Source organism: Haematobia irritans, chromosome 1, assembly GCF_050003625.1.
Source record: "Haematobia irritans isolate KBUSLIRL chromosome 1, ASM5000362v1, whole genome shotgun sequence".
Taxonomy (NCBI): Eukaryota; Metazoa; Arthropoda; class Insecta; order Diptera; family Muscidae; genus Haematobia; species Haematobia irritans.
Genome location: NC_134397.1, coordinates 7244400 through 7261347, shown reverse-complemented (window position 1 = coordinate 7261347; position 16948 = coordinate 7244400). Strand labels below are relative to the sequence as shown.

Sequence of the window (16948 nt, the reverse complement as noted above, 5' to 3'; positions counted from 1 at the left end):
GTGTAGAGTCCCATTTTTATTCTTCTCTAGGGAAGCAAAGATGACAAGGACACAAACATCTCATAGTTTAATAAAAGTGAATAATTTGATGCACCAATATGACTTAATATTTATTTACTAAATGTATCATATTTAATCGGCATAGAAGTCATCATAAGAAAGTTCATTGTAAATTTTGTTCATAATATCAATAAAAAGATTTCCTATAACATTATTAACGCCATCAGCCAATTCATTCCAAACATCACTCCAGCTTTCGTTCAGGACATTATTCAAGGTATCGGACAATTCCTTATTGCCATCAACTAAATTTTCTAAATCAAAGTGTATCCTAATAGAAAAGACGAGAAAAAGAGAATCATTCATTAAACTCAATACGAAATTGCGGAAAATATAATGTGATATACACTGAAAAAAAAACAGAATTACACCAATAGTAAAGATAATGTAACTTTAGATTTTAAGGCACATGAATAACCTTTACCCTGCACAATCTGAAATAAAATAATACTCACTTTTTGGGCTTCATATCCACTTTTATTTTATTAACTTTGGCATAATTTTTACCATCACTCCTCTTCTCCAAACTCATTCGATATTTACAATGAACTTTGGAATCGAACAATTCAACTGTGCCCTTACCTTTGCCATTCAAAGCAAAGAGTAAAATTTTGCCACTCGTCTCATAATTACCAACAATTTTTAAATGGGGAATTATTATGTCACCCTCAATGAATTTCGGTTCCTTAACCCATCCCGATGTAACTTCTATAATGGTTTTTTCCACACCATAACAAGTCGCGTCTGAGAACTTGAAATCCATCTTTATGGGTGAATTTGAGTTTGCTTTGGACACCGTTACATCTTTTACTGGTAGGGCGGTTAGATCGGGCAAACCCATTTTTGGATTACCCTTGGCATACTTTTTAAATACTTCCATATGTCTTTCGAGAACACATTGATTATCGCCTGCCTTACACTTGGCGATATCCGAAGCTGAAATGAAAAAAAATATATATTTTATATAAGGAGGACGGAGGAGAATCAGTGTTTAAAAATCCTTATATAAGTCTTCGAAGACATACACAGACAAAAATATCTCCCAAGAATTTTAATATTTCCCCACACTAAAAAAAAGTTTACTTGGATCCAAAGATTTTGACATTCCCTTAAGGATTTTGATATTGATTCCGAGCCAAAGATACGGCTTCTTTAATATAAAGACATTTTTAGCGACCTATCTGGCTTTAAATCTAGGACTAATAAAATTAAAATTAAGATATAGATCTCATTTATCAAATTTGTATTTCCTTTTCGCGGTTTATTAATAAAGGTACTCACGTACAAGCAAATGCCAGTTTAAAAATCCAAATTATAACGGATACTTGAAAGTAAAAAATGTTTTCTTAATTCCAAACAAGCTTTAAACCAAAGACGCTAAATCCTGAAAATAAGTCTTAGCCTATATTTGAAGCTTTTTTATCTTAAATCTAAAAATTCAATATTTCAGTTAATTTAAGGACGATTTCTTTAAATCAAAACTGTGTTTCTTTATTTTAAAGAAAATGTTCCTTTGTTGAAAGACATGCGACTTTAAATTTAATGAAAAAATTTTTTGAAGCAAAGATTATAAACTTTATTTTAATTAAAATTTATTATTTTAAAGAAACTTGTCCTTAATATTTTGTAAATTGCGCATCCTAAAATTTAGTTTGCGTAATCTTTAATATCGCGTAAATATTTTTTCAGTGCATGTTCCGAAATTCGGAATCGCAATTTCGCAAGAATTTATTTTTCTTCTAACGAACCAATGTAGATAACAGATTGGCTAATAAGTCCCCGGTCTAACAAAGAAAAACACATTTTTTTGTCAAAATTCGTTTTTATTATTCAACAAAGTTCCCTTCAAGAGCGATACAACGATTGTAACGGCCTTCCAATTTTTTGATACCATTTTGGTAGTACTCCTTCGGTTTTGCCTCAAAATAGGCCTCAGTTTCGGCGATCACCTCTTCATTGCAGCCAACTTTTTTCCCTGCGAGCATCCTTTTGAGGTCTGAGAACAAGAAAAATTCGCTGGGGGCCAGATCTGGAGAATACGATGGGTAGGGAAACAATTCGAAGCCCAATTCATGAATTTTTGCCATCGTTCTCAATGACTTGTGGCACGGTGCATTGTCTTGGTGGAACAACACTTTTTTCTTCTTCATATGGGGCCGTTTAGCCGCGATTTCGACCTTCAAACGCTCCAATAACGCCATATAATAGTCACTGTTGATGGCTTTTCCCTTCTCAAGATAATCGATAAAAATTATTCCATGCGCATCCCAAAAAACAGAGGCCATTACTTTACCAGCGGACTTTTGAGTCTTTTCACGTTTCGGAGACGGTTCACCGGTCGCTGTCCATTCAGCCGACTGTAGATTGGACTCAGGAGTGTAGTGATGGAGCTATGTTTCATCCATTGTCACATATCGACGGAAAAACTCGGGTGTATTACGAGTTAACAGCTGCAAACACTGCTCAGAATCATCAACACGTTGTTGTTTTTGGTCAAATGTGAGCTCGCGCGGCACCCATATTGCATAGAGCTTCCGCATATCCAAATATTGATGAATAATATGACCAACACGTTCCTTTGATATCTTTAAGGCCTCTGCTATCTCGATCAACTTCATTTTACGGTCATTCAAAATCATTTTGTGGATTTTTTTGATGTTTTCGTCGGTAACCACCTCTTTCGGGCGTTCACCGTCCTCCGTGCACATTTCACCACGCTTGAATTTTGCATACCAATCAATTATTGTTGATTTCCCTAGGGCAGAGTCCGGAAACTCATTATCAAGCCAAGTTTTCGCTTCCACCGTATTTTTCCCCCTTCAGAAAACAGTATTTTATCAAAACACGAAATTTCTTTTTTTTTTCACAATAACAAAAGTTGCTTCACAAAAGACGCTCTATCTCACAAACTAATTGACTTACAGACGTCAAATTTTGACACGAATCATTTGAAGGTTGGTACTATATAAAAATAATATGCATTTAATACTAGCGACGCCTTCTATGTGTCAGACCGGGGACTTATCAGCCAACTTGTTATCCTCGGACTCCAACACAAATTTAATTTGAACTTCTTATTAAAGACAACTACACGGATGAAAAAGACTGTTTTTCATATGTTTGGCTATAAACATTATATGTTTGGAACCCAAATTTTTAAGCACAATATTTTTGAGTGCAAGCATATAATGTTCATAAACTAGCATAACATGTTTGGGACATATATGTTAATATGTTAGAACATATTATTTTTGGGACATAAAATGTTTTTAAATATAATATGCTTGGATGCAAACATATATTAATTTAGAAATAGCCTATAAACATATATGTGTTTAGTAGCTTGGAGCGCTATTTAACAGGGAGCGATATTGAATTAAGTTGGTGGTTGTTGCTTGTTATTACAAAATTAACATTTTATTTTTCCTTGGGCAATTGATCAGCTACTTCTTTGATCCTTACAAACTGTGTGGTCCGCTGTTCGAATCCCCGTCCGGCAAAAGGTAAAATTAAAATAAAAAAAATCATACAATTGAATAATTTCTTCTACAATGTTTGTATTACAGAAAAAGGTGCTAAGAACTAAAAAATCTCGTGGAAGTGAGAAAGATGTGGGGGAATATACAATTGGGCAGAAACAAAATTTTGAGCATTCAGGTCGAAACCCTATGTTGTTAGCACCTATATTACCTGTTTATTTTCATAATTCATTATGATTGTAAATATATAAATAAATAAATAAAATTTTGAGCACAATATTGTTTGGGAGAATTTTTTAAAGCATATAATATTTTTGGGTGCAAAATGCTTCCAAACATATTATATGTTCACATAATAACATATTGTTTTTTGGAAGACAACATTATTGAATTTGGATGCAAAAATACAAAATGTTTGGAAATTGACTACCCAAACATATATTGTTTAGACCAATATGCTTTCAAACATATTATATATTGGAAGATATCAAACATATAAATGTTTGGGCAATAGCCAAAAATGTATATGCTTGAAGCAAAATATGTTTGGGAGTATATGTTACAGAAGCGATTTTTTGTGACCGTGTATGTTAACAAGATTGAAGTTTTAAAGTTTCAGGGTTAAGTAATTATGGCCAAATGAAAATTTTGCCATTCCGAATTTCGGAAATTTCAATCACACCAATTAATAAAATTGGTTGTTTATCATTGCCGTGATTGAAGAAATTTCAATTAAAAATTATTGAAAATTAATAATTAAAATTGTCCCATGAAATTGTCATACTACATTTAGGCAAATATTTTAGTTAAAATATTTCGTGGACATTTAGTGATTTATGAGTAAATATTTATGATTTTAAACCACATTAAAAAAGTAGACTTTCTCATAGAAGACAAAATTATTTTTTTTTTCATTCCAACCAAAAAAATGTCCATTTTAACCATAGACATTTAGTTCATAAAATTTTTGGGACATAGTACTTTGGATAACGAAAATTTTATTGGCCTGTGTGAAAGTTTCGAAAAAAAATAAAAAAAAAAATAACTACAACCAAATAATTTAGTTTTCAATACAAATAAGCTAAATTTACCATTAGTTTACCTAAATTACCGAATAATAGGATCTTTGAATAAATTAGGATCTTTGTTTTCATTCTGAGATATTTTCTAAGCATGCTTCCTTACATTATATTTTATTTTATAAAATTCGAAAACTCAACGTTTTATTTATTTGTTGTTATAACAGCCTAGCACAACAAAATATTAAATCTATTAAAGTTATAACACTAGGTTATATAGTTTTAATTACATGTATATTCATGGTTTGTGTAAAATTTTTGAAACCGCTATTTTAATATTTCTGAGACAAAAAATGTATATATACACTCAAAAAAAGTGAACCCTTTATTTCACTAAAACTAATTTAACTTTATTTTAGTTCATGGAATTATTATGTTTCCTTTAATCTAATAATTTTTTGCATACTTTAGTGCCACCGAGGTCGCGGTGCCCATTTGGCCGATATTTTGTTCCATACATAATTGAGTAATAACAATATATCATAATAAAATAAAATTACAATAATTTTGTGTTTTATTCAAAATTAACATTGGCTCTTGACATTTTAACCACCTTTTACATAATATTGAGTCTTCAATATGGAAGTGTGACTAAGAGAACCATGAGATAATATCCAATTTGTTTTTGACCAACATGGAAGACCTTGATTTGGATGCCATGTGGTGTCAACAAGACGGCACGACATGCCACATAGCACGCGTAACAATGGGGTTACTGAGAGGCGTGTTCGCTGAATAATTTATTTGACGTTCGGGACTGGTCAACTAGTATTCGCCTACCGCCTATAGCTCACATATGGTTATATTTACACACTTTGACTATTTTTTGTGAGGCTATGTTTAAACTCATGTCTCTACATAAGCTTCAATTGACTCAACATAGAAGAATTTATTCGTGAGATACAAGCCGAAATGTTAGAAAGAGTATGCCAAAATTGGAGGAGCAGTCGCGGCCAACATTTGCAGGGTCATTTTTAAGAGCTTTAGGAACTCTTAAAAAATCACCCTTTACAGAGAAGAACCCATGCCTCAAATTTTCGAATAAAATCAATTTATTGAAGGTGGTGATCATTGCACCAAAAAATGCTCGTCGATAAACTGAGACATTATAAAAACTATTTTGTTTTAGTTTATTTTTACGATCTCTTAGTAAATTCTCGTTATGAAAATCTCAAAAAATGGAATACAATTTGATAAATTTTCGCACTAGTTAGTTCATTCTTCCCATAAAGTTTACTATTTTTCTGTGTTCACTGATATTAATTTTTTGGATTGTTCCCTCAATGGTGCCTTCAGGGAGCCACCGTGGTGCAATGGTTAGCATGCGCGCCTTGCAACACAAGGTCGTGGGTTCGATTCCTGCTTCGACCGAACACCAAAAAACTTTTTCAGCGGTCGATTATCCCACCTCAGTAATGCTGGTGACATTTCTGAGGGTTTCAAAGGTTCTCTAAGTGGTTTCACTGCAATGTGGAACGCCGTTCGGACTCGGCTGTAAAAAGGAGGTCTCTTGTCATTGAGCTTAACATGGAATCGGGCAGCACTCAGTGATATAAGAGAGAAGTACACCAATGTGGTATCACAATGGACTGAATAGTCTAAGTGAGCCTGATATATCGGGCTGCCACCTAACCTAACCTAATAGTGCCTTCAAATGCTCTTCCGCTTCGAGGCGTGTCTTCAAGTGTAAATTGGTTATATTTAAACTTCGCACACAGAAAAAAATGAAGCTCATAATTTATGACAAGTTTTAAATTTCAATTTAGTTCATGGGATTTACAACTATTAAATTTTACAGAAAAATATTAACTCTTTTTGTTGTTCATTCAACAACTTAAAATTAGTTGAATTAAATTTAATTTTAAAATATTTTAAAATACTTAATGTAGGGTTCTCCGAAGCAGTATAAAATTACAAAGATTTACTTAGTTTTGGACAAATTTTCTACGGTTAAATACAATAATTAACAAAATTTATTTTTTTATCCTCCAAGTTCAGTAATCTGTTCATGTTTCTCTTTTTCTAGTTTTTTTTTTTAGACAAACAACTCACGGCCTGCTTATTAAAATGGGGTAAACATGGCAACCCGTATCTTGCGAGCAACAAACAGGTGGGAAGACCGACAGCAAGGTCTAGATCGATCCAATAGGTGAGTCTAAGTTATTTAAAATATATTATCATATATAAATATTAAATTTTGTTTGTCTTTGTGTGAATCTGTGTTTTGAATTCTATACCTAAAAAAATACTTTCTTCCGGATCTAAATTTTAGACAAACGTAATTACCCTTTGTTATAAAGTATTTTCCTTAAGAGCAGACCCGAATCTTACGTTCCTTAGAAACTAAAACTCTTTTTTCAATGTAGTAAACCTGCCGTAATAAAACATTTTCACCTAGACTAACCGATCCAACAATCAATCTTATTACTTACAATTTAGGTGTAGAGTCCCATTTTTATTCTTCTCTAGGGAAGCAAAGATGACAAGGACACAAACATCTCATAGTTTAATAAAAGTGAATAATTTGATGCACCAATATGACTTAATATTTATTTACTAAATGTATCATATTTAATCGGCATAGAAGTCATCATAAGAAAGTTCATTGTAAATTTTGTTCATAATATCAATAAAAAGATTTCCTATAACATTATTAACGCCATCAGCCAATTCATTCCAAACATCACTCCAGCTTTCGTTCAGGACATTATTCAAGGTATCGGACAATTCCTTATTGCCATCAACTAAATTTTCTAAATCAAAGTGTATCCTAATAGAAAAGACGAGAAAAAGAGAATCATTCATTAAACTCAATACGAAATTGCGGAAAATATAATGTGATATACACTGAAAAAAAAACAGAATTACACCAATAGTAAAGATAATGTAACTTTAGATTTTAAGGCACATGAATAACCTTTACCCTGCACAATCTGAAATAAAATAATACTCACTTTTTGGGCTTCATATCCACTTTTATTTTATTAACTTTGGCATAATTTTTACCATCACTCCTCTTCTCCAAACTCATTCGATATTTACAATGAACTTTGGAATCGAACAATTCAACTGTGCCCTTACCTTTGCCATTCAAAGCAAAGAGTAAAATTTTGCCACTCGTCTCATAATTACCAACAATTTTTAAATGGGGAATTATTATGTCACCCTCAATGAATTTCGGTTCCTTAACCCATCCCGATGTAACTTCTATAATGGTTTTTTCCACACCATAACAAGTCGCGTCTGAGAACTTGAAATCCATCTTTATGGGTGAATTTGAGTTTGCTTTGGACACCGTTACATCTTTTACTGGTAGGGCGGTTAGATCGGGCAAACCCATTTTTGGATTACCCTTGGCATACTTTTTAAATACTTCCATATGTCTTTCGAGAACACATTGATTATCGCCTGCCTTACACTTGGCGATATCCGAAGCTGAAATGAAAAAAAATATATATTTTATATAAGGAGGACGGAGGAGAATCAGTGTTTAAAAATCCTTATATAAGTCTTCGAAGACATACACAGACAAAAATATCTCCCAAGAATTTTAATATTTCCCCACACTAAAAAAAAGTTTACTTGGATCCAAAGATTTTGACATTCCCTTAAGGATTTTGATATTGATTCCGAGCCAAAGATACGGCTTCTTTAATATAAAGACATTTTTAGCGACCTATCTGGCTTTAAATCTAGGACTAATAAAATTAAAATTAAGATATAGATCTCATTTATCAAATTTGTATTTCCTTTTCGCGGTTTATTAATAAAGGTACTCACGTACAAGCAAATGCCAGTTTAAAAATCCAAATTATAACGGATACTTGAAAGTAAAAAATGTTTTCTTAATTCCAAACAAGCTTTAAACCAAAGACGCTAAATCCTGAAAATAAGTCTTAGCCTATATTTGAAGCTTTTTTATCTTAAATCTAAAAATTCAATATTTCAGTTAATTTAAGGACGATTTCTTTAAATCAAAACTGTGTTTCTTTATTTTAAAGAAAATGTTCCTTTGTTGAAAGACATGCGACTTTAAATTTAATGAAAAAATTTTTTGAAGCAAAGATTATAAACTTTATTTTAATTAAAATTTATTATTTTAAAGAAACTTGTCCTTAATATTTTGTAAATTGCGCATCCTAAAATTTAGTTTGCGTAATCTTTAATATCGCGTAAATATTTTTTCAGTGCATGTTCCGAAATTCGGAATCGCAATTTCGCAAGAATTTATTTTTCTTCTAACGAACCAATGTAGATAACAGATTGGCTAATAAGTCCCCGGTCTAACAAAGAAAAACACATTTTTTTGTCAAAATTCGTTTTTATTATTCAACAAAGTTCCCTTCAAGAGCGATACAACGATTGTAACGGCCTTCCAATTTTTTGATACCATTTTGGTAGTACTCCTTCGGTTTTGCCTCAAAATAGGCCTCAGTTTCGGCGATCACCTCTTCATTGCAGCCAACTTTTTTCCCTGCGAGCATCCTTTTGAGGTCTGAGAACAAGAAAAATTCGCTGGGGGCCAGATCTGGAGAATACGATGGGTAGGGAAACAATTCGAAGCCCAATTCATGAATTTTTGCCATCGTTCTCAATGACTTGTGGCACGGTGCATTGTCTTGGTGGAACAACACTTTTTTCTTCTTCATATGGGGCCGTTTAGCCGCGATTTCGACCTTCAAACGCTCCAATAACGCCATATAATAGTCACTGTTGATGGCTTTTCCCTTCTCAAGATAATCGATAAAAATTATTCCATGCGCATCCCAAAAAACAGAGGCCATTACTTTACCAGCGGACTTTTGAGTCTTTTCACGTTTCGGAGACGGTTCACCGGTCGCTGTCCATTCAGCCGACTGTAGATTGGACTCAGGAGTGTAGTGATGGAGCCATGTTTCATCCATTGTCACATATCGACGGAAAAACTCGGGTGTATTACGAGTTAACAGCTGCAAACACTGCTCAGAATCATCAACACGTTGTTGTTTTTGGTCAAATGTGAGCTCGCGCGGCACCCATATTGCATAGAGCTTCCGCATATCCAAATATTGATGAATAATATGACCAACACGTTCCTTTGATATCTTTAAGGCCTCTGCTATCTCGATCAACTTCATTTTACGGTCATTCAAAATCATTTTGTGGATTTTTTTGATGTTTTCGTCGGTAACCACCTCTTTCGGGCGTTCACCGTCCTCCGTGCACATTTCACCACGCTTGAATTTTGCATACCAATCAATTATTGTTGATTTCCCTAGGGCAGAGTCCGGAAACTCATTATCAAGCCAAGTTTTCGCTTCCACCGTATTTTTCCCCCTTCAGAAAACAGTATTTTATCAAAACACGAAATTTCTTTTTTTTTTCACAATAACAAAAGTTGCTTCACAAAAGACGCTCTATCTCACAAACTAATTGACTTACAGACGTCAAATTTTGACACGAATCATTTGAAGGTTGGTACTATATAAAAATAATATGCATTTAATACTAGCGACGCCTTCTATGTGTCAGACCGGGGACTTATCAGCCAACTTGTTATCCTCGGACTCCAACACAAATTTAATTTGAACTTCTTATTAAAGACAACTACACGGATGAAAAAGACTGTTTTTCATATGTTTGGCTATAAACATTATATGTTTGGAACCCAAATTTTTAAGCACAATATTTTTGAGTGCAAGCATATAATGTTCATAAACTAGCATAACATGTTTGGGACATATATGTTAATATGTTAGAACATATTATTTTTGGGACATAAAATGTTTTTAAATATAATATGCTTGGATGCAAACATATATTAATTTAGAAATAGCCTATAAACATATATGTGTTTAGTAGCTTGGAGCGCTATTTAACAGGGAGCGATATTGAATTAAGTTGGTGGTTGTTGCTTGTTATTACAAAATTAACATTTTATTTTTCCTTGGGCAATTGATCAGCTACTTCTTTGATCCTTACAAACTGTGTGGTCCGCTGTTCGAATCCCCGTCCGGCAAAAGGTAAAATTAAAATAAAAAAAATCATACAATTGAATAATTTCTTCTACAATGTTTGTATTACAGAAAAAGGTGCTAAGAACTAAAAAATCTCGTGGAAGTGAGAAAGATGTGGGGGAATATACAATTGGGCAGAAACAAAATTTTGAGCATTCAGGTCGAAACCCTATGTTGTTAGCACCTATATTACCTGTTTATTTTCATAATTCATTATGATTGTAAATATATAAATAAATAAATAAAATTTTGAGCACAATATTGTTTGGGAGAATTTTTTAAAGCATATAATATTTTTGGGTGCAAAATGCTTCCAAACATATTATATGTTCACATAATAACATATTGTTTTTTGGAAGACAACATTATTGAATTTGGATGCAAAAATACAAAATGTTTGGAAATTGACTACCCAAACATATATTGTTTAGACCAATATGCTTTCAAACATATTATATATTGGAAGATATCAAACATATAAATGTTTGGGCAATAGCCAAAAATGTATATGCTTGAAGCAAAATATGTTTGGGAGTATATGTTACAGAAGCGATTTTTTGTGAGCGTGTATGTTAACAAGATTGAAGTTTTAAAGTTTCAGGGTTAAGTAATTATGGCCAAATGAAAATTTTGCCATTCCGAATTTCGGAAATTTCAATCACACCAATTAATAAAATTGGTTGTTTATCATTGCCGTGATTGAAGAAATTTCAATTAAAAATTATTGAAAATTAATAATTAAAATTGTCCCATGAAATTGTCATACTACATTTAGGCAAATATTTTAGTTAAAATATTTCGTGGACATTTAGTGATTTATGAGTAAATATTTATGATTTTAAACCACATTAAAAAAGTAGACTTTCTCATAGAAGACAAAATTATTTTTTTTTTCATTCCAACCAAAAAAATGTCCATTTTAACCATAGACATTTAGTTCATAAAATTTTTGGGACATAGTACTTTGGATAACGAAAATTTTATTGGCCTGTGTGAAAGTTTCGAAAAAAAATAAAAAAAAAAATAACTACAACCAAATAATTTAGTTTTCAATACAAATAAGCTAAATTTACCATTAGTTTACCTAAATTACCGAATAATAGGATCTTTGAATAAATTAGGATCTTTGTTTTCATTCTGAGATATTTTCTAAGCATGCTTCCTTACATTATATTTTATTTTATAAAATTCGAAAACTCAACGTTTTATTTATTTGTTGTTATAACAGCCTAGCACAACAAAATATTAAATCTATTAAAGTTATAACACTAGGTTATATAGTTTTAATTACATGTATATTCATGGTTTGTGTAAAATTTTTGAAACCGCTATTTTAATATTTCTGAGACAAAAAATGTATATATACACTCAAAAAAAGTGAACCCTTTATTTCACTAAAACTAATTTAACTTTATTTTAGTTCATGGAATTATTATGTTTCCTTTAATCTAATAATTTTTTGCATACTTTAGTTAAATTAACTAAAACAGAGGAAAATTATATATACAAGTGAAGCATAAAGATTTACTAAATTCGCACTTCTCAAAAAAAAGTTCATTATTTCTTAAAATTTGTTAATTTTACTACAAATGCGCTCATTTTGAACTTCGTATGGGACTAAAGACATTCTTGCCATTTTGAACTCAAATTTTTTCCTTAAAACTACAAAACTGTCTTTAACAGTTGAAAAAAAAATAATTATGTCTAATAAATTTTCTTGAATTTGTCGAAAAATATTTACTTATTTTTGTGTTATCGGCGTGATGTCAGCGTTTACTTAAAATTTTCTAAAAATAATATAATTTTCTTAAAATTAACCAAAATTCTTCTTCCTGGTGGGTTCACTGTTTTTTTTTTTTTGTTTTCAGTGTAATAAAATATTAAAACAAACTTTGGAATTCGACGAAATTATTCATCAGGTAATTTATAAAAATTTTTAAGCTCTTTTTTTTGAAATGTACTATGTCACTAAGTAGTTGAAGTTTAATTGGCAGATTGTTACAAAGGCGAATCGAGGGTATTAGAAACTGCTGTTCAGATCTGGGGTATTTATATGGTAACTGCATTTTACTGTTTCCATGATTGGATCTTGAAAACAGCAATCTCTGATAAACATATTTCGGTTCAGTGATATTAAACACTTTTCGGAGAAAATGTAGGCATTTATACTTGATTAGATTGTCCAGGCTTATGACAATATATATATGGCGGATTTGGATTTATTAAGTCATAGAGGTAACTATTTACTTTCAATTTAAGTTAAATTTCGCACTGAAGAAAAAGTATCCATATATTCACACAATACACGCTTATTTAATATTAGATATTTTTGCCAGTGTAGGATTAATCCAAAACTTTAATTCTATTCACTCACGCAATTCTCCACCATAGCAATTCGATGAAAAATATAAAACAATGGTTATAGATAATGCAATTTTAAAAATATATCCATCCATTTTCTTTTATCTTTATTTTCAACTATTGCGACACCGAATTAACCTGAACAAGCGGAAAGATAAACTTGAAATCACATAAAAGCCTCCTAGGTTTTTATATAAAGATTATTCTATGATGTCGTTTATTTGTTTGTTTTCAATTTGATATAAACATTCATATATTTTTATTTTATATTGCGAATAACTTATTAATAATGTGAACTTCAGACTTTGTAAGATGAAAGCTTTTCTTCCATAATACCACATAAGAATAGAAAAGGTGTTGAATCCGGTCAGACAATTGCAATTCATTTGTATGAGAAAGGTCTCGTATAGGGGTGTGCGCGTGACACGAAATTGTCGCGACACGTGATTCGTGAGTTGAATCTGATGCAATTTTTGTGAATGTGCGTGAATGGGATTAAACTAATATTTAAATATGTCGTGCATGAGAAATAAAATCTGTTCGTGAATGTGCGTGAATAAAATTTCTGCAAAATCACGGTCACGAAAAAAATCAAGATTTAATTCTTACTCGTTTGTTAACTAAATTTAATTTAGCTGTTGAACTATATTCTATTTATGAATTTTGTTACCTTTGTTCATTCCCGGTTGGAAAATGTCATTACTCACGTGAATTGTTGTGAATCGTGCGTGAGCGTGAGTCTTTAAAATTAGTTTGTGCGTGAGTACTGGTTTTCATTTCGTGAATGTTCATGAGTGTGAATGGCTACCACACGTATCATGAGCGAGCGTGCGTGCATAAACATTTTGCTTCGTGAATGTGTGTGAGTGTGAGTGAAATTTCACTCACGCGCACATCTCTAGTCTCGTGCAAACAAATTCTAACTAGTATTGTAGTACATTATTTTTACACTGCACCCAAATAAAATTGAGAATATTTTTAAAAAGTGTAAAGTGGTCAATCTGGAAGTGTGATCTTTACTCACTAAGTTAAAACAAATAGAAAACATAAAACATACCACACGAGGGAAGAAATATCTATTAAGCGTTATTCAATTTAAAAAAAGTTTGAAAATTCTTAAATTTTATACGAAAAGTTTATGATATTTTTAATAAGTTTGCTTTAATACGTTATTTAAACACGGTGAAAAAGATATGCGCGTGCATTCTAGTAATAATCGATCAATTGATCTGTGTTCACGTGTAACAGGGAAAATGACTTCAAACAGGTTTCTAAAACAATTACAACATGACAGGCAAAATGGTCAATATATCTGTCCGTAAAGACAAGAATATTTTATAGTTGTAGATGACTTGCAAAAGAAGAATTGATTTTGTTAGATATAAAAATCGATAAGATTATTATAAGTCGACTAAAAGCTCGCCAGAACAGAGTTGTAAATGTTTACACATCTGAATCAAAGGGACTAAAATTACGGGTACGTGTTTCGCGTCCAATTTTAAGAAGATATATAGCCTACACTCATAGAAAAAACTCATCTAAAAACAGCAGTCGATGTCTGCTGTTATATTTTTGCACTTCAGGGTCTAATGAACAACAAGTTATAAAATTTGTAGGTTATAAATTTTTCCCCAAAGCATATTTAAAACCCAAAAGTAGTTTTTGGTATATTTTGGAACTGTAATATACTTACAAGCTCCTAAATACGATCAGCAAACAATTTGTTTGCTGTTATCCCTCAATTTGATAAATATTAGATATTCATAAAATATTGTTTTAATTGTGTTAGGATACTCCTAAGTTGACATTTTTATTTGTTTCAGCCAAACTAAAACATGTTTTAGTGTAATCGAACTTAAAAAATAGCAGACAATGTTTGCTACTTCAGCAAACAGTGACTGCTTTCCATTTTTCAGCAGACTTTCTGCTGTTTTAGCAGACTTTTCTGCTGTCCCTACTAACAAATTTCTTTGGGTGTATTATACGCATTATTACACTTAAGTCTTAAATCGGACCGCTATTTTAATTTCGATGTTTGACAAAATAAGCCTTCGTTCTCAAAAAAATTATATTAATATTTTTTCAATTAAAATTTTAATTGAACTTTAAAAATTTCACAACTCTGGATCAAAGATTATCAAATAAGATTTCACGAAAATTTTTCCAATTAATATCTTAATTGAGTTTTTAAAAATATTGAATTAAAAATTTAATTGATTCAACCATTTTTTTAAATTGAAAAATCAATCACAAAAATTAATAGTATCAATTAATTTTTTTAATTCATTTTTTAATTGACTTTCAATTAATTTTTTATTTCTGCGATTGAAACCATTTCAATAAAAAAATTAATTGGATCAATTAATTTCTTGATTGAATCAGAATTTTTTTTTATAGCGACAAAATGTAAGAAAATTTAAAAATGTTAAGGAATTTAATCGGGAATCGCCATTTTACCTTTTGCAAAAGTTGATTTTATGAGTTTTTCAACTTCTCCGAAACTCAACAAATTTAAAGACAATTGCATTAATTTTGAATAATTTTTCAGAATTTTTAAAGCCAAGTTGACCTTTTTCGAACAAAATTTTCTTTTCGTGCAATAAACCCATTATTAAGCCAAAAAAGTTATCTACGAGGGCGTTTCGGAAACTTCTTAGCCTATCAATGAAAGAGAATAGTTAGTTTTTCAAAAATATTTTTATTTTTCAATATAATCTCCTGAAACTTCAATACACTTAGTCCAACACTTTTCTAGCAATTCTATCCCTTAATTAAAATAGTTTTCCTCAAGGTCTTCAAAATAGTGGTTTACAACTGTAATTGCATCTTCATTTGAGGTAAAACGCTTGCCAGCAAGGATTTTTTTTTAGATTTGGGAACAAGTAAAAGTCACTGGGAGCTAAATCAGGAGAATAAGGTGGGTGGTCAAGCAACTCGTACTTTAATTCGTTGATTTTAGCCATTGTTAAAACACTCTTGTGCGCTGGTGCGTTGTCTTGATGAAAAATTATTTTTTTGTGTTGTAAGCCAGGACGTTTTTCTCGAATTTGTACATTTAATTGATTCAAAAGGTTGCAATAGTACTCAGAATTTATTGTTTTACCCTTTTGCAGATAGTCAATCAATATGTTAAAATACCTTTGAAGTCCCAAAAACCCGTTGCCATAACCTTACTAGCCGATTGAATTGTTTTTGCCTTATTTGGGGCACTTCCTCCAGCTTCAGTCCATTGTATGGATTGTGCTTTTTTCTCTTGAGTATAGTGGTGGATCCATGTCCCATCAACAGTTATGAAACGACGCTTAAAATCCATTTTATTTCACTTAAAACGATCCAGAAATGTTCATTCTTATGCGTTTTTGATCGACTGTTAACATATACGGCACCCAACTTTCAGAAAGCTTTTACATCTGTAGTTCTTCATGCAAAATTAAATGGACTCGATCATTTGAGATGCCCATGATATTAGCAATTTCACGCACTTTTATTCGTCGATCATTTTATACCATATCATGCACTTTGGCTACAATTTCTGCTGTTGTTGCTGTTTTTGGACGTCCACTACGTGGTTCATCTTCAATGCTTGTACGACCACGTTTAAATTCATCAACCCAATTTTTTACTGTTGCATATGAAGGAGCACTTTCACCTAACACATTCACCATATCATTATGAATTTCTTGTCCCGATAAACCTTTTTTATGTAAATATTTAATGACATTTCTAATTTTTCCATTGTAAAACAATTGCAGATGCGTCTTTTTGGAACACCTGTTTCTATATGAAGGAGTTGCCAGATCGAAACAAAATTTAAAATGTGTTCATAACAGAGATGAAAGTTTCCAAAACACTTAACTTTTTTCTGTTTATACCGTGCTTTTTGTGCTAGGCTAAGAAGTTTCCGAACTGCCCTCGTATAAGGACAAAACGATTTCATTGGAAAGTTTATCGACTTTTGAAGGATTTTTGAAGG

General features: G+C 31.6%; 2 protein-coding genes across 2 annotated transcripts; both read right to left on the bottom strand.

The window, feature by feature from the left end:
• Nucleotides 1–84: 84 nt before the first annotated feature.
• Nucleotides 85–1022, bottom strand: LOC142220146 (protein takeout-like). The gene is made up of 2 exons (XM_075289118.1): nucleotides 516–1022; nucleotides 85–331 (listed from the first exon to the last, which is right to left on the bottom strand). The coding sequence occupies exons 1-2, from the start codon at nucleotides 938–940 to the stop codon at nucleotides 133–135; spliced, it is 624 nt and encodes a 207-aa protein (XP_075145233.1). The 5' UTR covers nucleotides 941–1022; the 3' UTR covers nucleotides 85–132.
• Nucleotides 1023–7141: 6119 nt separating this feature from the next.
• LOC142220141 (protein takeout-like) lies at nucleotides 7142–13148 on the bottom strand. The gene is made up of 3 exons (XM_075289111.1): nucleotides 12989–13148; nucleotides 7573–8053; nucleotides 7142–7388 (listed from the first exon to the last, which is right to left on the bottom strand). Exons 1-3 carry the CDS (start codon nucleotides 13068–13070, stop codon nucleotides 7190–7192), a joined length of 762 nt encoding a protein of 253 aa, XP_075145226.1. The 5' UTR covers nucleotides 13071–13148; the 3' UTR covers nucleotides 7142–7189.
• Nucleotides 13149–16948: the final 3800 nt, after the last annotated feature.

Excerpts from the sequence above, each read along its gene's own strand:
- LOC142220146 (XM_075289118.1), bottom strand. The coding sequence starts at position 940 with ATGGAAGTATTTAAAAAGTATGCCAAGGGTAATCCAAAAATGGGTTTG. Across the intron at positions 332-515 it reads GTGGATATGAAGCCCAAAAA|GATACACTTTGATTTAGAAA; the intron begins GTGAGTATTATT and ends CTTTTCTATTAG.
- LOC142220141 (XM_075289111.1), bottom strand. The coding sequence starts at position 13,070 with ATGGATGGATATATTTTTAAAATTGCATTATCTATAACCATTGTTTTA. Across the intron at positions 8,054-12,988 it reads TTGCTATGGTGGAGAATTGC|CTTCGGATATCGCCAAGTGT; the intron begins GTGAGTGAATAG and ends TTTTCATTTCAG. Across the intron at positions 7,389-7,572 it reads GTGGATATGAAGCCCAAAAA|GATACACTTTGATTTAGAAA; the intron begins GTGAGTATTATT and ends CTTTTCTATTAG.